This window comes from Halichoerus grypus, chromosome 1 (assembly GCF_964656455.1).
Source record: "Halichoerus grypus chromosome 1, mHalGry1.hap1.1, whole genome shotgun sequence".
Taxonomy (NCBI): Eukaryota; Metazoa; Chordata; class Mammalia; order Carnivora; family Phocidae; genus Halichoerus; species Halichoerus grypus.
In genome coordinates this window covers 158227117-158252175 of record NC_135712.1, presented here as the reverse complement: position 1 = coordinate 158252175, position 25059 = coordinate 158227117, and the positions used below count along the sequence as shown (strand labels likewise).

General features: G+C 47.6%; 1 protein-coding gene across 6 annotated transcripts in view; it reads left to right on the top strand.

The window, feature by feature from the left end:
- The first annotated feature begins 536 nt into the window (after positions 1–536).
- Positions 537–25059, top strand: part of SLC41A3 (solute carrier family 41 member 3) — a 93146-nt gene continuing 68623 nt past the window's right edge. For 3 of the 6 annotated variants that reach the window (XM_078074146.1, XM_078074151.1, XM_078074135.1), the window contains exons 1-2: positions 537–677; positions 11546–11832. In XM_078074146.1, the coding sequence (XP_077930272.1) occupies positions 11578–11832 (255 nt within the window). In that variant the 5' untranslated portion in view covers positions 537–677; positions 11546–11577. Of the gene's footprint in view, positions 678–854; positions 1011–3297; positions 3393–11545; positions 11833–25059 lie in introns of those variants that run through there. The other 3 variants (XM_078074144.1, XM_078074140.1, XM_078074154.1) reach the window with 3 other exon arrangements.

Genomic DNA, 25059 nt, shown 5'->3' with positions numbered 1-25059 from the left:
TGATGGAAGCTGGTCTATGGATGTGTGGGACAATTCCACTGTTCTACTTTTGCATGTGTGCACATTTCTACAATTAAGAAGTTAACCACAAGAACAAAACGCTATTCCTGGAGACTTGACGGAGCACTGGCTGCCAGCGAAGCATCTGTGCCTTAGGAATAGCCCGTCTTCACACCCCCTTTAAAGACGGGATCCTCAAGCCCCCTCTCCTTCCTGGAGGTTTTAGAGCCCGAGATTCGGTTTCCTTTGTAAACCAGGCCTCAGATGATTCACTACAACACAGGAGGAGGGGAACTTGGCGCGCTCAGGCAACGCTCGGTTTACACAGTCATAGCCTGGTTGAACCCGGCCAGGAGAGGACTTCTGGGCACAAGAGTCCTCATCACGAACTCGACGCTCCCCGGCCCCGAGGGCGGGGTCTGCGCCGCCCCGCCTTCCTGCGCTCGCTGGTCAGGGCAACGCGCTGGTCAGTCTGGGGCCGCCCCTCCCCGCCTCCGCCCCGCCTCCAGGGCTGGCCCTCGGCCCCGGCCCCGCCCCCGCGCGCAGTGTCCGGGTCCCGCCGCGGCCGGGAGGGGTGGCTAGAGGAGCCTGACTTCCCCGTTTCCTCCGTGAGCCTTACCCGCGGCCCGCCCACCTCCTGCCTGCCTGTTGTGCGCCGCCGCCCGGGAGGGTATCCGGTAAGCGCGGCCCTGCGCCCCACGCGGGCTGGGGTGGGGTTGCGCGAAGTCTGGGGTAAACCGGGGGTGGGGTCCCAAGGAGGGCGTTCCGAGGGAGGGTCTGGATGTGTGGGGGTGTCACACTGCAGAGGCCCGGCCCAGGGGAAGCGCCGGGGTGGGACCAGGGCGGGGGATGCGTAGAAGAGGGAGTAAACCCAGGGCTGTTCGAGGGTATCTCGGGGCTGGGTGGGGCACACCTGGGAAGCCCCGGGCTTGGGGAACGCGGAAGACGAGGTAAACCGAGAGCCGGGGTGTCCGATGGGAGGCTGGGGCCAGGAGATACGCGAATGTAAGGTAAAACGGGGGAAGGGAAGGAAAAGTGGTTCCAGGGGCACCTAGGGCGGAGGTGGCGCCTAGGGAGGTAGCCAGGTTGGGACCCAGGGCAGGGGCAGCTCTGGATGAGGGACCTGGGGTGGAGAGAGACAAACCAGGGTTGGTGCAGTGCCCTTGCGGGTGGGAGGTGGGGAATCCAGACCTTGAGGGGTGGGCAAGTCTTGTTCCTCAGGTATCTCTGAGGCTCCCTCCCCCCCCACACATCCAGTGTTTGGGCTTAACTGGCCTCCTCTACCACACCTACTGATCAGAAACTACCCAGGTGGGTACTCCAGGTGATTCTGATGCAGCTATAGTTTAAGAACCACTGGTCTAAAACATTAGAACTTTGAGGGGTTTGAACTAGGGGTGGGGACTGTCCCGGTGTCTTGTGACATAAATGCGTTATTAAATCTTCACAACTCTGAAGTCAGTGCTATTGTCCCCTTTAACAGATGAGGCACTGGAAGCACAGAAATTGAACTTTTCCTAGGACCCGCATCTAGGAAGGGGAAAAGCTGGGATTCAGACCCTTTGGGCAGGCTCCAGGGTGCTCCCACTGAACCCCATCCTCTGTGAAGCCCAGAGGCACTTTGACTCACAGCCAGGTAGTGGGCAGCTGAGTGGAGCCGATTGGTTCCAGCATTTCGGCTACCCAGTGAGTGGTTAGGAATGGCCATTCCTCCTGCCTTGGGGTGAGCACTAGTTTGTATGAGGTGCTAGCAACCAGGTCTCAGACCTGATGTGCACTGGGGTTCCCAAAAGGGCTTGGATTCAAGGCCAGCTTCTCCCTGACTCACTGGGAGGCGTCTGGATGATCAGTGACCCTACAGACTCATGTGATTGGCAGCCAGTGTTCATCTGGGCCCTGGTCCCCCTGCCCAGCCCCTCTCATAGCCTGCGCCCGAGGAAGGGGCTCCCAGCACTCTGGCCCTGCAGGACTCTCACTCCACACTCTGACGCCTTGGCTGGGTAGTTCTTTGTTGTGGGGGGCTGTCCTGGAGCACTCCCTCCATCTCGTGTCCTCTGGGGGAAAGGCTGGGTGGGCACCGCTGCCCTGAGTCCGCGCCATCTCCCCCCAGCCTTGCCCCTCTCTGTGGGCTACAGGAGAGGGTTTACTGTGTCCACAGCCACTCTCCCGACAGGAGCCTCCCTTACCAGCAGGCCCCAGGACCTGGCGTGTTCATTCATCTGTGCTCATTTCTGTTGATCCAAATGACACTGGAACCCATTCTCCTTCTGAAACACTCCCACGTTCTCCAGGAAACGGAGTGCCTCTGACCACCATCCATGGGGATGCGAGGTCCCTGCTGGTGGGTCACGGTGTCCCCACACCGTAAGGGACACAGAGCAGGTGGGAATGCCTGCTGGGTGCTGACCACAGTGGGCCTCTGACCCATTTTAGATGATTTTAGCGGACATTCCTCAGTGTGCTTTCCTCACACAAGTTTCTCTTGGAGCTGTTCCCTGGGATCCCCCTAGCTCTGCCTTGCACCTTGAGATGTGGCCTCTTTCTCAGCACTTGGGGAACCTTTCAGTTTAGCTTGGCTGCTGGCACTTGCCTCCTGATGCCAACCTGGTTTCTTGGCATATTTGGAAACTCATTTGTGTTCTATCTGAATCGCACCACAATGAGTGGGTCATCCAGAGGGTTTTACTCCTTTTGGGAGGAGAGAGCAAATCTTCAAGGTTCGCGTTTCTCTAATTATCTAGTTTTTGTAAACATTTTTTGGGCCTCTTTTAAATTGGTTATCTTGTCTGAATATCTGTGCCCTTCAGCTGGTGCACTTTCCTGCTGCCTGGTTATCTTGTGACCACGGGTGCTGGGTGATTTTTCCTGCTCTTCCCAGCACTGTCTGCCTTGTCCACTCCTTCCTGCTCACATGCATGGGTCACGGATGTGTCTTCTCTTCATGAAGTGATGCAGTGGTGATCAAATTGACAAAGGGCCCAGTTTATTAAAAGCAACAAAGGAAGGATTCTCTAATAGGCTGTATTTCATCCTTTGTTGACATTTTTTGTCTGCAGTTTTATTTTATTCTTTATGGGTTTTATACATTTTGTATTAATCTAACTTTTCTGTTTTGATGTCCTAAAGAACTTGTGGCCCTTTGCGGGTTCAGCTTGTGAAGTGGTAATTATACTGTGTTTATTATTATTATTAGATGCTGAAGCTATCACTGATTGACAGTGGTAGTCTGTTTACATTTTGTTCCTTTGTCATTTTAGTCCCTCCTCAGACAACTTCTGAAAGCATCTTATTTTCTAGCAACAACAAAATGTTCCAGAGCCATCTTGATTTTTCTCCTGCCTCAAGTTACGGGATTCATTGTCCTCTAAGAGTCCTGGTTCTGAGTATTAGAGGTGAATATCTGAGTGTCAGATGTGCGTGGGGGTACCCCCCCCCCCCAGACTAAGGGAAAGTCCTCTTGCTTTGGACTACTTTTAGAAGTGTCAGAGCCAGAAAGTACATCCTTTTTAAAGGTTGGTGTTCACATTGACTTTGAGCATTTTGATGCCATGTACCCAGCTATCCTTGCAGTACACCATGGCTGCTAAGATTTGTCTCCCACACTGGAAGTCCTCAACTCAGCCCTCAACTCTCTCACCCCAGAGGAGGGCAGGTGAACTGTAACTGAAGTCACAGAGCCCAAACATTGTCAGCTTTGATGCATAACAAAGCACGGGAAAACTGAGGGACTTAAAGCCAACAGTGATTTATCCTTTCTCAATGTTCTGTACATTGCTGGGGTGTAACTTTGGCTTCACGGGGTCATCTGGGGTCACTCATGGGCCCTGATTCCTTTTAGTGGGGGAAGCAACAGAGTTGTCTTTTGAAAACAGAAAATCAGTCTGTGGAAGAAACATGAACGCCTTGCTCTGCCTTTAAGGTCCTACAGGACCGGCTGCCCTGCCATCCTCTTGCATCCAGGTACCGCAGACTTGTCGGCCTCTTTGCCGTTTCTTCCTTGGAAGCACCAAGTTAGCCCTACCCCAGTGCCTTTATACTTGCTGCTGTCTCTGCTTGCAGGGCTCTTTCCCTAGACCTTTGCACAGCTGGCATTTAAAAAAAAAAGTTTTATTATTTATTTTTTAGTAATTGCTACACCCAACGTAGCTTGAACTCACAAGAGTCACATGGTTTTCTGACTGAGCCAACCAGGCGCCTCTGTGCAGTTGGTATTTTTTTTTTTTTTTAATGAATTAGAGCTAAGTAAAATGTCACCCTCTCTTCTAGGGCCTTCCTTGATCCTCCATCTGTATCCTACCCTACACTTTCCCGGCATGGCACCTGTCAGTTCACTGTATTAAATTTCTCTTGTTCATTTATTTGTTCTCTTGTTTATTTCTGTCTCTGCCTCTAGAATACAAATTTCCTGAGAGCAGGACCTTTATCTGTCTTGCTTTTCACGTGTTCTTGGTCCCTAGAAAATCCCTAGCATAAAAGGAAGGAACAAAATGTTATTTGTTGAATGGATGATGAATCATTCATGCACTGAGGGGGCGAGAGGGATGAATAGGTGGAGCACAGAGGATTTTTAGGGCAGTGAAACTACTCTGTATGATATCATTATGGTGGACACACGTCATTAAACATTTGTCCAAACCCACTGAGTATACAATGCAGGAGCGAACCCTAATATAAACTGGACTCAGGGTGATTATGATGTGTCAGTGTAGGTTCAGTGTAACATGCTCCTCTCGTGCAGGATGTTGGGGGAATTCTCTGTACCTTCCTCTCAATTTTTCTATGAACCTAAGACTGCTCTAAAAAAGAAAGGTTTTTTTTCCTAATAGTGCACATCCATTGGGAAGAAGTCTGAACAGTGTAGACGTGTATAAAGTCCAAAGGATTATATCCATGCCTCCTGAACCCCAAGCTCTTTCTGTTATACCCAGCCCTCCTATGTTGACTGGTTGGGTGGCTGGGGTGCCTTTCATGGGAAGGATGAGATTGAGAGTCGGAATGGGGACATCGAGAGCTCTGCGTTAGACCTAGGGTGCCTGAGACGCTTCTCAGACCACTGAGTAGGAGGTTGACTCTGTGTGTGGATCCCGGCTGAGCTGGAGACCTCTTTCCGGGGGGGCAGCGCAGCACATCATTGTTACTTCAAGCACGGGCCTGGGGGAGGTCCGGACACAGGCTGTGGACAGAAGAGAGGTGAGGAGAGTCTGGCATGTCAGCGCTGGAGGTCGGGGGGAGAAGCCACAGCAGGAAAAGAGACAGTAGGACACCAGTGGAGTAGGACCAAGTGAGGCGCACATGGAAACCTGGGAAGGGCCACCAGGAAAGACAGAGAATTTCAGATAAACAGTGAATCACTTTTCAGCGTAAGTGTGTCCCATTTGATCTGCTGCATCTGGCAGCCCAGAGCCGGGAGGAGAAGGCTGTGACGTCCATCTGGCCTTTCTACCGTGATGCTGTAAAGGCCAGGGAAGCCTGTGGGCCTGTACTACTTGTGATGAACCCCCAGCCAGTTCCCCAGCTGGAAGCACAGTTGAGGCTGGACCAGCCCTTGTGGTTCTCACTATTACAGGAAGCGCCTCAGCAAAAACCATCAGAAAACTTTGAAGAACAAGCTTTCTTACAGGTCCCGGAGGGGACACGGCATGCCTCAGGGCCACACAGCCACACAGTGCAGTCTCAGGTGGAGAGAGGGAGGGGGCGAGGACATGGGGCTCGGCCTTTCCTGGGGCGAGATAACTAGGGTTTCATGGGTTCACTGTTTATCAGATGATTTAAAACCTAAGAGCAAGAATTAGGATGAGGGAAGGGAGAAGCGGGGTCACTCAGGCAGTCAGTGATCTGGATTACCTAGGATTTGCTAAAGGGGGAGCTCTGTGGGTGCAGTGACCTGGCTCTTGGGTAGGTTTGCCAGTAGCTGTGTCATATAGCTGGGGTTGCAGATGTCTTGGATATGGATGCCTTGGCAGGCAGAGGCTTCCTGTCAGGCACACGCTACAAAGGAGTCTCAGGGAGCCTCAGGAGAAACAAAGTCAGCTCCAACACCATTAACATAGCCTTTATTCTAGAGTGCTGAGCCCTAGAAGGCTTCCAGAGAGCATTCTGACTTGGGGAAGGAGGGTGGAATGTTTTATGGGCTTTAGCAGGAAGGTATTGGTTAGAATTCCCCTAGACTTAGCAGGAAGGGGGAAGCCCCAGTCCAGCCAGTTTCAGAAATGAGAGCAGGGCATTGTTCTTGAGGGTCAGCAGCTCTTTCAGGCAGTCGACTTTATCAGGAGGGATGAAAGGAGCAGGAGCTAAAGTCACATGCAGGAGGGGGTGGGGGGCACACTGCGGGGGCAAGGATGTGGGGAGGCCATGGTGGGCAGGTCTCAAGTCCTTGAGAGTGTCTCATGACACGCTGAGGTTTGGGGGAATTGTTTGGCATCGTGCAGGTGACCTCTGGCCTTGGCAAGGGCCACTTGTGCAGGGAGGAGCCGGATGGGTGTTGAGCACAGAGGCAAGGACACCGAGACAGTGGGGATGTGTCTCTTTCATTGTGTTCTGAAGGGGAGGAGAGAAATGGGGTGCAAGCTAGAGGGTGGCTTGAGGTCAAGGGAGCTTGTTTGAGAGGGAGATTCTAGAACAAGGTCCTGTTGTCATTAGATGATCCTGCAGAGGTAGAGGGGAGAAACTGAAAAGGCAGGAGAGAGGAGACCCTTGTGATCGCTGGTCCTTGAGAGGGCTGAGGTGGGTTCTGGGGCACAGGTGAGAGGCTGGCACCCCTCACCCCCTTTACCCTGTGTTTCCTCTGCTATGTGATGGAGGCAGTAATAGACCTTCTTGGGACTTGTGAGGCTAAGGGATATGAAGGACCGCTGCATGGGTCATGGGTAGCTGTGTCTATTCTTCTTCTTCTTTTTTTTTTTTAAAGAAATTATGGATCTGGTACTGCAGGGACGCTGGGATCCCCCCCCCCCCCAGCTCTGTTCTACTAATTGTCCTTCCTCCCCATGTGTTCCAAGGGAGCCACACTGAATAGCAGAATGGGGACCTGAGACCCTGTAGACGATTTTATATGTGGCTCGCAGTGATGGTTGGACTGGGACTCTTCTCTCCATTGTTACCTGCTTCCCTACTATGGCCAAGCCTCCCATGTGAGCCTGACTCACTTTACCAGCACTGCTGCCCTGAGTGGGATGAATTTAAAGAGAATGTTTGGTTTACCTCGAGGGTTCAGGCTTAGAGGCTTTAGGGCAAGAAAGCCACTGGGATGGTAGAACAAGGGTCTTAGTCCTAACGAATGACCTGGGCCTGGACCAGCCAGGTAAGGGTGGCTCCTGTGGGGGGCAGGACCAGGGCGGGGGGCCAGGGTGGGCCGCACTGGGCCTGCTGTGGCAAGAGGAGCAGACATTTCCTGTCCCACTGCTGGGCTGCTACAAAGCCTTTAGGAGTCATGCAGGAATAAGTAATTCCTGTTGTTTGTTTGTTGTGGTTTATTGCCTTTCTGAGCTGAGCAAAGCCTGCCTTGGCCCAAGTTCTGTAGGCTTGTGTGTGTGGACGGTTCCTACCTTCAGAGGTGTCCCTGAAGACGTGAGGCCTCCTCTGTGCCCTGCTTACTCGTTGCTCACTCAGGCTGTCCTCACAGGCCCAGTGTCTCTGTTGACTTCGATAAACCTGCTGCACATAGTGCAGGGCCCCTGGCCCTCTGCCAGTGTGGAGGTGGGGCTGGTGGCCTTGGGCGGCTTGTGGCTACAAGTTAAAACATGTATCGACTGACTTGTCCCTGCTGAGTTCTTCCCTCTGCTCTTCCTGTCTATAAATCCTGTGGAGGGCGCCTGGGTGGCTCGGTCGGTTAAGGGTCTGCCTTCAGCTCGGGTCATGATCCCAGGGTCCTGGGATCGAGTCCCGCATCGGGCTCCCTGCTCTCTGGGGAGCCTGCTTCTCCCTCTCCTCCCCACTTGTGCTCTCTCTCTCTCACTCTCTCTGTCTCTTTCTCTCAAATAAATAAAATCTAAAAAAAAAAAAAATTAAGGAAAAAAAATTAAATCCTGTGGAAAAGAAGGTTTTACCAACAGCTGGGTGGACTATCAAGGATGACATGAGATGCTAAAAACAGAGGTGAACAGGTATATACAAAACAACCCAGGATCTAGAACATTCATTTTTAAAAAAATAGCATGCATGAGTGTGTCTGTGTGTACGTTGGAAGGATATATACTAGATTTAGTGTTATTTGGGGGCAGTAAAATTGTTGATGATTTAAACTTCCATATTTACACCTTTTTTGTGTTTTCTAAATTGTATTTCTTATGAACACATTACTTTTGTATTAAAAAACAATCGAGTGATTTTTATTTTGGAATGGATGGTCCCTTGGGAGTAGAATAGGTGGATCGTGGCAGGTCATTTGGTCGCATTCGACACAGCAGTAAAATGAGATGGTCCCACAGCGTGGCTGAATGTGAGAAACCTAATGTTGGCCGAAGAGACCAGACAGGAATAGATGGGAGTATGACTTACTGATCTAACCTGCAAAGAAAGCAGACACTATTGTTTAGGACTGCTCTCATAGTTGGTAACACTAAGGAAGGAATGAAACAACAGCTGAGGAGTGGTTCTTCCCAGAGTTCGGACAGTGGTCCCCCGTGGTAAGGAGTAGGGGCTGTTATTGGACAGGGGCTCAGAGAGTTTGGGAAGCTGATAGTCTTCTGCTTCTTCCCCTTATTCCATAAATAATTCATGAATATTTTTTGACACACAAATCACGTACCATAAAATTCACCCCTTCAAAATGTATAATTCAGGAGAACAGAAAATACATGTTCACACAGAGACTTGCGTACATATGTTCATAGTGGGGTATTATTTGTAATAGCCAAAAAGTAAAAAAAGTTCAAATGTCCGTCACCAAATGAGTTGATAAACAAAATGTGGTCTATTCATACAGTGGAATATTTCACTAGTATATGAAACTTTGTTCCTATATATAGCTCTGTACTCTCCTACTTTGTGCTCCTACTGTCATACAAATTGCATATTTAGTTATTGTGTACCCATATATAGTGATTTGTAGTTACTGAATTATGCAGTTGTCTTTGAATTGGATGAGAGAAAGAAGAGTTATTAACAAAAATGCAGTTATGCTGTTTTTTATACTTGCCTTTGTAGTCACCTTTACTCATGCTCTTTCCTTCTTTATGTGGATGCAAACTACTATCTGGGTCCTTTCGTTCCAGCCTGAAGGACTTTCTTTGGTATTTCCTATATAGGGCAAGTGTGCTAGTGGCAAGTTCTCTTGGTTTTTGTCTATCTGGGAATCTCTTAATTTGTCCTTCATTTTCGAAGGATACCTTTGCTTCTCATAGAACTCTTGGCTGGCAGTCTTATTCTTTAAGCTTTTTGAATATGTCATCCTGCTGCCTCTGGCCTCCATGGTTTCTGATGAGAAATAAGCTATTAATCTTGAGGAGCTCTTGTACATGAAGAGTGACTTCTCCCTGCTTTTAAGATTCTCTGTCTTTGACTAATAATGGTGTGTCTTGGTATGGATCTCTAAATTTATTCTACTTGGAATTTGTTGAGGTTCTTAAATATGGGAATTTTTCTGATCATATTTGGAAAGATTTTGCCCATTCTGTCTTCAAATATTCTTTTTTACCCCTTTACTCTCTCTTCCCTGAGACTCCTGTTATGCAAATGCTGGCTTGCTTAATGGTGTCCCACAGGCCTCTGAGGGCTTGTTCATTTTTCTTCATCCTGTTCTGTTCTTCAGATTGGGTAATCTGTTGATTTATCTTTCAGTTCAGTGGTTTCTTATTCTCCCTGCTCAGGTCAGCTGTTGCACTCCTCAAGGGAATTTTACACTTTGGCTATTATATTTTACAACTCCAGAATTTCTACTTGGTTCTTTTAAAAAGTTTTTATCTCTTTATTGATATTCTCTGTTTGGTTAGGCTTCATTTTCATACTTTCTTTGGTTCTTCAGGCATGGTTCCTTAAGTTCTTTGAACATATTTAAAATAGCTGATTTAAAGTTTTTGTCTAGTAAGTCCAATGTCTGGGCTGCCTCAGGATATTTTTTATTAATTGCTTTCTTCCCTGTGCATAGGTCATAGTATCATGTTTTCTTGCATGTCTCATATTTTTTGTTGAAAACTGGACATTTAAAATTCTATAATGTGGGGCACGTGGGTGGCTCAGTTGGTTAAGTGTTCCAGCTCTTGGTTTTGGCTCAAGATTATGATCCCAGGGTCCTGAGATTGAGCCCCGCATCGGGCTCTCTGCTCAGCGGGGAGCCTGCTTCTCCCTCTCCCTCTGCCTGCCGCTCTCCCTGCTTGTTTTCTCTCTCTCTTTCTGTCAAATAAATAAAATCTTTTAAAAGATTTCGTAATGTGACAACTCTGGAAATTAGATTCTCCCCTCTTCTCAAGGTTTCTTGTTATTGCTGCTTGCTGGAGTTGTTGTGTCTTTGGTGACTTTTCTGAGTGACCTCTTTAGTTTGTATTCTGTGTTGTATGCGGCCACTGAAGTCTCTGCTCGTGGTCAGGTAACGCTTGGGTAGAGATCTCCTTGAAGGCCTCGCGTGGAACTGCGTGGAACTGCCGAACATCCCTGTCTGTGCCTGGGGGCTCTGTGTGCGCATTGGGGCATGCCTTCAGCGCGTTGTCTGGTAGCGGACAGCTCTGCCTCGCCCTCACTTTCTGCTTGTGCAGAGCCTCCAGAGCAGCTGGAGGGTAGAGCTTTGGGCCTTCTCAGCTATTTTGTGAGCAGATGCCCAGCCCAGTATGAGTGGCCTTCTCGATTCCCAGGAATTTTTAGGAACTTTGCAAAATTTGCACATCTAATTCCCCTTTTCCTTTTAGGCTTTTTGGTTAGTGTATTATTTACCCCAGCTATTACCCACTGCCTCAGGCAGCTGTGAAGTGCCTTTAATTGTTTCCAACAAATGTCCCTCAGGGAAAGGCTTTTGTACACTGAGTGAATTAGGAGTGGGGTGAAATACAGACAGTTTGTAAGTGACAACTTCCAGTGAACCACCTACTAGGTCAAAGAATGACAATTTTTTGAAAATGAGGCTTTGAAAGAGCTTGAGCCCATTCTGTTCTCTCTGGGCTGTTGGTTTTTTAGGCTGCTGCAGAACCAGAGAGCAGGGGGTGGGACTAAGGCACAGTTAAAATATCACAATCACCTCTGTTGCTGTTCTTGCTAAAGATTCAGCATTTTTTTTCTTGAATAAATACTCTTTGCATTACTGCAAGCCTTTGATTAATTCCCAGGGTTCTGAAAAAGTGGATTCCACACTTTTTGCTAGTTTTCTTGTTCTTTTATGGAGAGAATTTTCAGTTCCCTATACCACCAGTTTTGCTAACTCCAATTCCTAAATATTTAGTGCTCTCTTCTATAATGTGTTTTTTTCCCTCAAATATGTGCATATTAAATAAAAAATCTACTTAAATTGGGGTTGCAGGAGACCATGTGGAGGCAGTCACTGTGTGAGGGCTTACATGGCATCAGCCCCAGAGGGGTCAGGAACTCTACTGAACAGCCCCTGTTGCTTTGTGTCTCCCAGGTTAAGGCTGCCAGGGGCTCAGCTCTGCTTACATGGATGGGACGGAGACCCGACAGCGGCGGCCAGAGGAGCTGGTTCTGCCACACAAACTCAGTCCTGGAAGACTCTCTGCAGCCTCAGAAGATGGACCTCTGAGTGAATCTGAGAGCCAAAGGGCGGTCCCTAAACCACTGGGGACTGAGCTCAGCAGGGAGACTGCCTTGTCCATTGGCCTTCAGGTGGTAGTGCCCTTCATGTTTGCAGGACTGGGACTCTCCGGGGCTGGTGTACTTTTGAACTATTTCCAGGTAAGAGGAAACTAAATGGTAATAGTGCTGTTGGTGGCATTGTTGAATGTCATCCCTGAAGAGTAGGCAGCTGCATGTTGAGTCCAGCTTGAGGACAAGGGGCAGGGCCTTCTCTTTCAAAAAGCATTTTTCTACAAATTGGGCAAGATTCTTTTAGTTACTGGTGATGGAGACTAAATTTAACCCAGGTTAAGCTTAAAAAAGACAATTTATTAGCTCATATAATTGAAATCTCTAAGGGGTTGGATTTCAGGCATGGCATGATCCAAGTGCTTAAATGATATGATGCTGGCTTTTTCTCTGTCACTCAGCTATGTTTTATTTTCAGGCAGAATTCTGTACCTAGATGGGAGGATGGCCCTTGGCAGTTAATCCTTAGTACATGTGTTCTTAGAAAAAAAAGAGACCTCTTTGTCAATGTCCACATCAATCTCTAAAAATTGATCCTGATGTCAGGCATCCACTCCTGTTCCAGTCACTGTTCCCTAAAGGAGGACATTCTCTGCTTGGCTAGCCTGACTTATGTTGTTAATCACTCTTTGAGGGGAGGCAGGGCCCGTTGATTTGCAGCCCTCCTGGAATGCCACATAGTGAGGAACTGGGAGTTACCCATCAGACAAAAAAATTACCAATGAACCATGCCTTTCCTGTTCTTCTACTGTCAGAGCCCTATTCCTTTCATCAGTGTGACCTTCAGAAGTCCTCCCTGGAAAGGCGTAATACCTAAGGATATTCTAAGTCATGACTGGCCAGATCTCTCCTATCAGTTGACAACCAGCAGAGAACAAAGATCGTCTAGAGTGGGGCAGGCTGGGAGAAGCAGGGCTGACACATCTGACAGCTCCCATCCCATGCCTCACTCAGTGCTCTAGGGACTCTGCACTGGGGGTGGGGGTGGTGGTGGGCTCTCTGTGCCTGGGAACTTGAGCCCTGTCCCTCACTCATTTGAGTCCCAGTTCTGCCATGTAGCTGTAAGGGTGGTAGTTTAAAATTTTTTTTATACCAACACTAAAATCAGATTTCATGTAAAAGTCTGAATTTTTCTTTTCTCTTGGAAACCTGGCAACTGTTACAACGTTGGACCCACATTCTCTCAGGGCCACAGTCAATGGTTGCTGCCCCCTCTAGGTGGCCGTGTTCTCTAGTTTGCCACAGTCCCCACCACTCCCTCTTATTACACCATCCTCCTTCACTCCATCACCTGCCTGGCCCTGCCCCAGTATGGGGCTCTCAAAGACCTTTCCAACAACCAGCTGTCTAGTTTCTCATGACATCACCACACCAGTGACCAGCTGCACTCTGAAGATCCACCTAGACCTCGTCAGGCCCTAGGATGGCCTTCTCTTAAACTGGAGTCCCTATCCTGGTTGGATTCAGCCCTAGTCCCCATGTGTGGTCTCTCTCTGACCTCCAGCCCTCAGCCCTCTCCTTTCTCTCGGTGACCTGGTGCCTTCTGGCCCTACATCCTTCTTTAAGCCGTGGTCAGTCAGCACTGCCGTAACCTCCAGAGCACCTCAGTGCCTGGCTTCCATAACCTGGAGATTCCTCCCCACCCCACTCCCACCTCCTGCCCCTGCCTCCTCACTGCTTCCTTACTTCAGGTCCTCCTCCCTGCAGTCCATTTTCTGTACCAGCGATTTTCAAAATGTCTGTTTTATCGAGGGTTCCTACCAGAATGATGTCACTGAGCATGTATCCCACACACTCACACACACACACACCTCACACATATATATTTATACATACATTCATAGACATCAATCCCCTGTATGTACACACATTGGTTTAGAAAGTGTACACACACACATAAGTTTATAAATTACATATGGAGAGGCAGTATAATAGTGAACTGAACTGCTTAAGGGCCCAGGCTCTGGAGCTTTTTCTAAGTGGGTTTGAGTCCGACCTTTGTCACTTATACAAGTTGCTCTTTGTTCCCCTGTTTTCTCTTCTGTAAATTAGAGTTGACCCCAACAAGGTTGTTAAGAGGACCGTGAAGTGCTGGTCACAGTGCCGGGCATTAGAAAGCACCCAGTGAAGGTTAACTGCTATTGTTCCTGTCGTCACTGATACTCTGTCACGTGCAGTGCTGGGCCAGTTTTCAAAAACTTACATAAAATTTCAACTCAAGAGGATAAAGATTAGGCAGAAATATCCATTCTAGAGTTTCTTTCATGTGTTCATTGGACCCACATGAGGGTCATGGCCCAACTGCCATGTCAGGGGGACCGCCATGATGCAGATCTGAATTTTAAAATCCCTGTTGATTTCTCTATTAACTGTGGAATAAAATCCAGGCTCCACAAACTGGTATCCAAGGGCTCCCCTTGGCTATATCAATTAGGATGGTTTCAGCCACAAATATCAGAAAGCACACCTAGAATAGATTAAATAAGAAGGAAATCTGTCATCTCCCAAAATGGAATTTCCAGGATAGGGTAATTCAGGGTTTGGAAAGTGTTATCATCACCAGCCAACGATGCGTGCAAGAAACCAGGACCTTTCCAAGTTCCTGCCAAATCAGCACCCAAAGTTGGCTTTGTCCTACAGCTACATCACGGTCAGAGGGAGAAGAATGGGTCATGTGTTCTGGCTCCTCCTTCTTAAGCACAGGGAAACTTTCCTAGGCACTCCCAACAGAATTCCCCCACTTCTTACTGGCAGATTTGAGGTACATCCCACTTTGAAACCAAAAATCGGCAAAGGGAATGGAATAGCCTCGATTGGTTTGGCCTGCTTGAAGTGAGGAGAAGAGTAGGTCCCCTGCCCTGTGGGGACAGGGTGGGTTCCTGTGTACAGTTGGGTTCCGTGGGGAAGGCTGGAAAGGGGCAGTGGTGCCACGCTGGCTCAGGGCTGCTGAGGCTCCAGTTCTGCAGCTCTGTCCAGTGGTGCTGGCTCTAGTCTCAGCAGCATGGTAGCCTCCAGCCTTCGACTGTCCCCTCCCTGTGCCTGCCTTCCCACCAGCCCCAAGTGAAGAGGCCTCCCATCATCCTTCCTGCCCCGTTTCACATAGGCAGTCTTTCACAGAGGTGCTGGCCCCACTGACGTTTCACCTTCACAGATGATGGGATATTTGCCATTTCCTTTTATCTTGTGTGTTGATCTGGTGTGTCCTTGGTTTGAATGTGAACTCCCTGAGAATAGAGGCTACACCTTTTTTTTTTTTTTTTCCTGGAAAAGGTAGAATATTCATGTGGTTCAGGGTTCAAAAGGTTCACCAATGTGTGCAGGGACCAGGCTCCCCAGTCTACACAGAGGCAGCCAGTGGGCCCCAGTTGGTTGTGTTTTCTCCTAAAGATATTTTATGCATGTACAAACAAGTATCTGTATCTGTTCATCTGCTTCTGTATATTTTTCTCTTTTTTCAAGTTTTAGCACATACAGACTGTTGAATGCTTTGCTTTTTTCACTTTACAATATAGCTGTACAGTATATTCACTACACAATATGTTCCCTTTACAATATTCTTTATAGGTATATTAAGAGTTTCCTTTTTTTTTTAATGGTTGTTCAGTGTTCCATTATACCAGATACAATACAATATACCAGAATTTATTTAGCCATTTCCCTTCTTATGAGCTTTTTAAATTTAATTTAATAGTTTGCTATGGCTGCCGTAACAGTACCACAGCCTGGGTGGCTGAAATGTCAGAGACTTCTTTTCTCACAGTTCTGGAGGCTGGAAGTCCAAAATCAAGGTGCCCTCAGCGTCGGTTTCTCTTGAGGCCTCTCTCCTTGGTGTGCAGATGGCCACCTTCTCCCTGGTCATCCCTCTCTACATGTCTGCGTTCAAATTTCCTTTTCTTGTAAGGACACCGGTCATATTGGATTAAGACCTATCCTTATGACCTCATTTTAATTTAATGCCTTTTTAAAGGCCCAATTTGTTGGCAACAGATGCAGTCATATTCTGAGGTATGGGGTGGGTGAGGAGGGTTAGAACTTCATTTTGGGGGAGGGGGTATGATTCCGCTCATAACAACAACTTAAAATGGTATTACTAACAAAAGCTGCAGTGAATCATCTTGACGTTTCATACACACCTGAGTAAATGAGTAGGATAAATTGTTGCAAGTAGAAGTGCTGGGTCAAAAGATGCATGCATTTTCGACTTGGACAGATATCCCCAAATCACTTGCCCTGGAGGTGGGACCAGAGCAACAAAACTAGAAGCTGGTTCTTTGAAAGAATTAATAAGATCGATAAACCTCTGGTCAGACTTATCCAAAAGAAAAGGGAAAGGACCCTAATCAATAAAATCATGAATGAAAGGGAAGAGATCATGACTAACACCAAGGAAATAAAAACAATTATTAGAAATTATTACCAGCAACTATGTACCAACAAATTAAGCAACATGGAAGAAGTGGATGCCTTCCCAGAAACTTATAAACTACCAACTGAAGCAGGAAAAAATAGACAATCTGAACAGACCAATAACCAGCAAGGAAATTGAAACAGTAATCAAAACCTCCCAAAATACAAGAGTCCAGGGCCAGATGGCTTGCCAGTGGAATTCTACCAAACATTTAAAGGAGAATTAATACCTATTCTTCTGAAGCTGTTTCAAAGAATAGAAATGGAAGGAAAACTTCTAAACTTGTTCTATGAGGCCAGCATTACCCTGATCCCAAAACCAGGCAAAGACCCCATCAAAAAGGAGAATTACAGACCAATATTCCTGATGAACATGGATGCAAAAATACTCACGAAGATTCTAGCCAATAGGATCCAACAGTACATTTAAAGGATTATTCACCCCTACCAGGTGCGAGTTATTCCTGGAATGCAAGGGTGGTTCAACATTTGCAAATCAGCGTGATAGAGCACATTAATAAAAGAAAATTGAAAGTATGATCCTCTCAATTGATGCAGAAAAAGCATTTGACAAAATACAACATCTTTCTTGATTAAAACTCTTCAAAGTGTGGGGATAGAGGGAACATACCTCAATATCCCTCCACCACCAAAGGAAAATGCCTGTTTTCCAGCACTTGACAACATAGTTTATTATCAAATCCTTTGATCATTAACAATCCCATAGATGGAAAATTGCATTTCATTGTACACTCTATTAGTTTCTATTACTATGTAACACATCATCCCAAAATTTATCAGCTTAAAACAGCACTCACGTATTATCTCATGGGCGCTGTGGCAAGAATCCAGGTTAGCTGGTTTTCCTGCTTCCAGGCCTCTCAGCAGTCAAGATGTTAGGCCACAGCCGTGGCCTCTTCCCAGTGGGCTCACCCTCCCCCAGTGGGCTCACCCTCCCCCAGTGGAGGGATTCAGCTCCTGGCGGGTTGTGGGACTCAGGGCCTCAGTTCCTCACTGCCTGTTGCCCAGAGGCCACCTTCAGGACTTTCCCTGCTGGACGTGTCCAACATGGCAGCTTCATCAATGCGTGAGGTCCGAGAAGGAAACGGTCTGTTAGCAAGACACAAACCACTGCCTTTTACAACCTCACCACAGAAGAACATCTTTCCTCTTTTGGCTAGAGGCAAGTCACTAAGTTCAGCCTGTGTTCAAGGGGAGGGGATTACACCAAGTGTCAGTACACAGGGTATCAGGGGCCATTGTCGAGGTCCCTTGTGGTGTAGTTTGCATTTCTTACATTAACGAGTGAAGTTGAATATCTTTGGATATTTGCCTCTATTTTTTGCCCATATTTTTGTGGAGTGGTTATCCTTTTTCTTATTGATACCTAAGGGTTCTTTATATATAGGGAAATTGGCCCTTTAATTGTGATATGGATTACAAATATGTTTCTCATTTTTCTATTTATCTTTTGACTTTGCTTTTGACCCTGCATGTTTTTTTTTTTTTAAATGTAGTGAGATTAATACTCTTTCTTTTAAGGCTCTGAGCCCGTGTCCTCCTTAGAAACAGAAGCTTCCTCTCGTATAGCTTTCCAGCCCCTTGGGTACCCACACAGGGCAGCATATTACAGGGTTTGGGAATGTGTTCATATGAAGAAGAAAGAACCCCATTCTTTGTGATGAGTCTGATCTCTTCGCATTACATATAGCAGAAGTTCAAACTGGTGGTCTCTGCAGAGTGGTCAGGAACCTTGGGCCCCATGGAAGTGGGTGGGGTAAAGAGGAGGGAGGGTCTGGCAGGGATGGTGCCTTAGCAGAGACACTCGGAGCAACCTAGAAAGGCAGGAGGGCAAGGGGCTGGCAGGAAGGGCGAAGCAAGGGGGTGGAGAGTTTTGTGAGGGAAGGGATTGGAGCCTGGACTGAGTGTCACAGGGGCTGAGGCCAGCCTGTTGCCTCCCCTTGGTGAGGGAAGATTCCCATCCTAGGGTTATGGAGGTGGTCGAACATAGGGCACCCAGCCCTGGAATGTTGAGAAATACCACAGGTTATTAATCACAGGGACTCCTAGCCTGAGAGGGGCCAGCAGATGCTGTGCAGGGCCCTCAGTAGGGAGTGCTTGGGAGCAGAGTGAACCTGCAGGGGCTGTGGGAGGCACTGTGTGGTATCAAAAGGGTGGGGGAGCCCCTGGTTTCTGTGGGAGGGTGTGACTGGCATGGTCACAGGATGGCAGGGAAGTAGAGTCCACTACTCAGGGATAAGAAGGCACCAGCCCTATGATAAGAAAGGCTGTGAGACAATTGCACTCCTGGGTATTTACCCCAAAGATACAAAAGTAGGGACCCGAAGGGGTACGTGCACCCCTAATAACTTCCATGTTTTTTTCAAGCCCAGCTAGTATCTTTAAAGTGATGATTCTGAACTCTAGATCTGACATTGTACTAATGTCCGTATTGAGTAGGTCCCTGGCAGTCGGTACTACCTCTTGTTCTTTTTGTTGAGGTGATTTTTTCCGTCTTGTCATTTTGTGCAGAGGAGAATAGATTAATGAGAGAACAAAATGCTAGCAGGGTAACAACGTCCCCAGAAAATATACTCTAAACAAATCAGAAAAGACCTTCCAGAAAGTGGTCGCTTTTCTGTTCAGAGAGTTGTTGCTATTCTTTTCTTCGATCTCCTGTTGAGTTTGTAGGTGTTCAGAATGGTTTGATCCCTATCCAGCTGAATTCCTGAGAGGAGACGAAATCCAGGTCTCCTACTCCTCCGCCATCTTGCTCCGCCCCCCCTGAAGGGGTACGTGCACCCCGATGTTTATAGCAGCAATGTCCACAATAGCCAAACTGTGGAAAGAGCCAAGATGTCCATCAACAGATGAATGGATAAAGAAGATGTGGTATATATATACAATGGAATATTATGCAGCCATCAAAAGGAATGAGATCTTGCCATTTGCAACGACGTGGATGGAACTGGAGGGTATTATGCTGAGCGAAATAAGTCAAACAGAGAAAGACATGTATCATATGACCTCACTGATATGAGGAATTCTTAATCTCAGGAAACAAACTAAGGGTTGCTGGAGTGGGGGGTGGGGTGGGAGGGATGGGGTGACTGGGTGATGGATACTGGGGAGGGTATGTGTTCTGGTAAGCGCTGTGAATTGTGCAAGACTGTTGAATCTCAGATCTGTACCTCTGAAACAAATAATGCAATATATGTTAAGAAAGAAAAAAAGAAGAAGAAGAATGTAGCAGGAGGGGAAGAATGAAGGGGGGGAAATCGGAGGGGGAGAAGAACCATGAGAGACAATGGACTCTGAAAAACAAACTGAGGGTTCTAGAGGGGAGGGAGGTGGGAGGATGGGTTAGCCTGGTGATGGGTATTGAGGAGGGCACATTCTGCATGGAGCACTGGGTGTTATGCACAAACAATGAATCATGGAACACTATATCTAAAACTAATGATGTAATGTATGGGGATTAACATAACAATAAAAATTAAAAAAAAAAAAAAGAAAGGCTGTGAGAACAGCGGGGTGGAACCTGTGGGTAGGCTACTCAGGACCATCCTGCTTTGCCCCCATGTCACAGTAGCACATCATACTGCTAGTTTTAGGCCTCACACCACATTGACCCTGGGATGCCTTGACACCAGTTTAAACCTTGGGACTGGGACTTCTAGGGAGCAGGCAAAGTGCCTCCCGAGCAAGTGAAGCAGCCTCTTGACCTGAAGGGAGAGGGTGAACTTGTAGGGGTTCCCCATTGCAGCCCATAAAGGCAGTGGAAGGGCCTGTTTTGGCAGTGCAGGGAGCATGTATCCCCAGGAGCATGAATCCAGATTAAAATCAATGCCAGATTAATCAATCTCCCACCCCCAGTGGGGCTCATTTGCTACCTTCTAGCTTAAATAGGAGTTTCTTGAGAAGAACAATGTGCCTCTCAATTGCACTGGCTGCAGGGGAGGTGGTAGTTTACTGCGTCCTTCCTGTAGAGCCAGCATTGTGTATCCTATGTATCGAGGAGGGCCTGGCCGTGGTCGGTAATGTTGGAACACCAAGGAGGACAAGCAGTGTCCCAGTGAGGCCTTGTCTGTGGCCTTACTACATGTGGAGACATCTATGACTTTGACCTATATTTGGGGTGTCTCTGAGACAAGAGTGTCCCAAGTTCTTCCTTACCCTGAAAGGAACAAGTCAGGCAGTGGCCCGGGAGTTTGTGAAAGGTGCAGGTGGAGACATTTGCTGGCCAGGGCATCCAGTGCTAAATGGCAGCCTAAAGTTTGGGACTTCTGCTGACTGTTGGGTGGGTTGTGTCCTTCATTAAGGACATAAACATTCCACTGAGCTCCATCACATAGTACAGTGGTCATACCACCCATGAAGTGTACAGACACCATTGCTGTGCACTCAGTTGATGTCGTGGGGGCTCCCTACACAGCCCAGGGGACCAGGGGAGCAGTGACAAGGGACTGAGGCATTTGGCAAGGGGCTGAGGAAGAACAGGGGAGACCTCTTCCTGGAGGTGGCATATGCCGGGGGTCCCAGGTTTGATTCTATCCTGCATTGAGGAGGCCTCAATAGCTATGCCTCCCAAGGCTCAATGGGCAGCTGGGTATGGAGGGTCACAGGCCAGGGTCCGTGAAAGCCTCTCTTTCCAGGGGAGCCCAGTGTGTGGCCGGCAGTTGCTGCTTGGTTGGTGTTTTGTGTAGGCAAGGAAGGTATTTTCTTGCATCTGAAGGCCTTGGGCGCTGTGTGTCCATTATGGATATACGGTCTAGAGACCAGGAAGCATAAGAGGAGGTTGCTAAAGCTTTTTCAGTGAAGGAGTATTTGAGGGCACTGATGGGAATGCCTCTTGACTTTATTTATTTTTTTTAAAGATTTTATTTGAGAGAGAGAGAGAGAAAGAGCACAGAGAGAGAGGAAGAAGGAGAAGCAGACTCCCCACTGAGCAGAGAGCCCAATGCAGGGCTCCATCCCAGGACGCCGAGATCATGACCTGAGCCAAAGGCAAAAGCTTAACTGACTAAGCCACTCAGGTGCCCCATACCTGTTGACTTTAATTTGGACAGATTCTAGGGCCTTTTGTTGGAGGTGTCCATTCAAGGCAGGTGTCTTTGCAAGTGACAGCATAAATGGGCATAAGTAAAATGTGTAGATGAGCACTGTGTTGCCTCTGGATCTGAAAAGGATTAAATGATGTTGGGCTTGTATTAACAGTGTGTGTGCTGAGAGATCAGTCGCTGTTTTCTGACAGTGTCAAGGATGGAGTTGCTCTGGGTTTACCAAAATAATTTTCATGAATTTGCCAAGGTGGCTGGCTTTGCCTCCTACATGTGGAGTCATGGCCCATCCTCTCTTTATGAACTCCTTTCTGAGTATTTGGATGCCCTTAATGAATGTGTCACATGAGTCTCCCTGGAGGAAGACATCATAATGTAATACCGGACCTGTGCTCCTCGAGAAGGGTGCAAGCAGTTAAAATGTTGTCTGCAAAGATTGTGCATAGCAGAGCTGGTGAGGTACCCCGTGAGTAGCCTGGAAAAGTCTACTGTGTCTATTCAGAGTTGAAGGTTACCTGCACCTAAGAGGCTGTTGAGATAGGCACTGAATAGAACACATTAGCCAGATCTATAGTAGCAAAAGACTTAACGGCTGCTGATTGGGTGGAGTCAGTAATCTCAGTAACATTGGATGGGGGTCTCTGGATGGAACCAGAGCATTAAGGTTATGGTCATGCACTCTGAGGCACCTTATATTCTTTCCAGCTTTAAGAACAGGCCAAATTGGACCTTTAAAAGGAGGAGCAGTGGGGGTAATCACTCCTTCACCAAGTAGGTCTTGTATGATCCATTTCAATCCTTGAAGACCCTCTGTTAGTTTACACTGGACTGTGTTAACTATTTTAGCTCAGCAGAGGGGGGTGTTTCATGGGGTCTCATTTTTGCAATTTAATTTATATGTCAGACTAGGTGACAGGAGTGTCATAGAGCACTTGCATCTACCCCCCCCCCACCACCACCCAAAGGCACCTCCTGCCAGGACATGGCCACTTGGCAGTAGTCCTTGACTTGGTGACGGGAAGAGACGGCCGTGCCCAGGAGAGACAGTGAGTGGAACACGGAGCAGGCTAACGCACAAGCTGGCCAGCAGTTCGCGGCTCCATCCCAGGCAGCCCTGGCCATGTCAGCAGCTAGTTAGCAAAGAGCAGCTGGTGAAAGCTGACCAGGTTTGGGCTGTCCTATTTATGATGCCAACTATTGGAATCACCTCCTCCTCACTCCATTGGTGAGAGAGGGTTTCCCACCCTAGCATTATGGAGATGGCCCAAACACATGGCGACCCCAACACTGGACAAAGGAAATCACTGAGTTTATCAGTCACATATACTCACAGCCTGGGGGAGGAGGACACTGCCTACCACCCAGAGACACACAGGGTTGCGCTGGGGAGCAGAGTGAACTGCCAGGAGCTACGGGAGGCAGGCTTTGTAGTAACAATATGATAAGGTGCCCCTGGTTCCCATGGCAAAGCGTGGGCTGGCCGGAACTAAAACCCCCTACTCGGGAATAAGCAGAAACTGTGCCTGGTCCCCTTGATAAGGAGAGTTGCTTGACTAGAGGACCTTGTCTGTTAGAGCAGAGTAGGGAAGGGAAGTTGTAGTTAGACCATTTGAGGCCCTCCTGGTTTCACCAGATGTCAAGGCAGCAAATCATAATGATTTTAGGCCTTACACCACTCAACCTATAGAAGGCTGATTGGGTTTCTTTTTCTCTTTGTTTCTATGATTCTATTTATTTGTTCATTTGTTCACTCATTCATGCAACCCGTGTGTGTGTGTGTGTGTGAGAGAGAGAGAGAGACAGACAGACAGACAGAGCAGCACTGTCCTGGACACTATGGAGGACCCAACAGCAGGCCCCGCTCTCACGGCATCATAGTCAAGCAGGGAGGGACAGACAGCAGATGCATAAGTCAGTGTTAGACAGCAGAAAGGGCTCTGAAGACAAGCAGGCCAGCTGTGCCTCAGCCTCAGAGGGGGAGGCTGGAGGAGGCCTGAGGACTAGAGGCTGGAGTGAGGCCCGAGTGACATGAGGGAGCTGCCTAGAGAAACTGTGTGTGAGAACAGCTGGCCCTGGGTGGGAGGGCGTGCTCTGGATCCACGTGTTCACCTGTGGGTGGGGTTCTGCCAGCCACATAAGAAGCAGGAAATAAAGGAGAACCCCTCCTGTTATTGAAAATGTAATCGGCTTGATCTCTGAGACCTTAACAGGATGGGGAAGAATTCAGGTCTTTTAAGCATGACCATGTGGCTCAGAACCAGCCCAGGCTCAAGGTGACCGTGAAAGGAGTAAGAGGCCATTTGGAAGGTGTGCTGCTGGGAAGATAACCAGTTCCCACTAAAGAATCAGAAAGGAAAGCTAGGAACAGTGGTGTGCATTCCAAAGCCCTCTGCCACCCTCTGCAGGCCCTCCTAATTGTCCTACAAAGACACACCCCCTAAAAATTGAGGGGGTTGGAATAGATAAGGGATTCATGCTGTAGGCCTGGGGATCCTGATTCATTGGTCCGTCCCTGGGTCTGGGCTGCACGTTTCAGGTCGTTCTGCTGGCAGAATAGACTGAAAACCACTGATGCTGTCCCACCCCTCATGATTAGAAGTTAGAGGCCCACACGGGCAGGGACTTATTCAGGGTCACCCAGGAAACCACCTCATCCTTGACCCAGATTCTACCCTGCTGCCCAGCGCAGCCCCAGAATCTAGTTCAAGCTCTCTGAGATCTTCTACTATGCTACTGAACTGTTTTTAAAATCACATTGCTGATTTTCTGGATTATGACCCAATAAACCATGTTGACAGATTTTGTTCTCAAATAGCACAGGAAAGTAATTTTTTTCATGTAATGATATATTTTATTTATTTTTGGTGACAATTTATGTTTCGATGGTTATGAAAGCAAGTAATCACAATAGAATGTACAGAAAATTATAAAATAAAGGTCACTTTTAATTCTACCACTCAAAAGTAGCCACTTTTAGCATCTTGATGTATATCCTTCTGACCTTTTACTGCTTGTGTTCACTGCTCTGTGTGTGTGCGTTTATGTTAATTTCTCATTTGATTTTTTAAACAAATGAGAAACATTTTTGTAATGATTAAGAACTTGCTTAATTAAGAATCTCTTTCTGTGTGAAATTATGTAAATGATTGTCTGTTTCCATATCTTCTGTACTGATGAGAATGGTTCAAGGGCCCACTGTGTATAATTATACATTGTATTAGGATGTTTGACCAAATTCAGAACTATAAAGAAATTGCAGGAGTTGCTGAAATCAGAAGTGATCACTTGTTGGGGGCCCCTCCAGCTGGGTGCCGTGGGAGCAGTGTGATCAGTGGCCAGAGAAACCAGGGCAGCTCCAAGTGGTTCTGTTGTAAACCAATTAACTTCTGCAACTTCTTTCTCAAAAACATGCCATTTCTCTCTGCCTTCTGCTGGTTTAGACTCTTGTTTGAATACAGGGACTGATGGCGGGCAGCAGCAGATGGGGAAAAGGGCAAGGAGTGGACTGCAGGGAGGTTGGTGGAGGCAATCTGCCCCAGAAGTCAGGGTCTTAGTCCCGCCTCTGATACTAACATGTGTGATGATCTTGGGCAAACCCTCTCAGGCCCTTCAATTTCTTTCTTTCTTTTTTTTTTAATTTAAATTCAGTTTAGCCAACATACTAGTTTTTGATGTAGTGTTCAATGATTCATTAGGTGTGTATAACACCCAGTGCTCATCACGACACATGCCCTCCTTAATATCCATCACTCGGGTACCCCATCCCCCCAACACCCCTCCCTTCTGTAACCCTCAGTTTGGTTCCCAGAGTCCAGAGTCTCTCATGGTTTGTCTCCCTCTTTGATTTCTT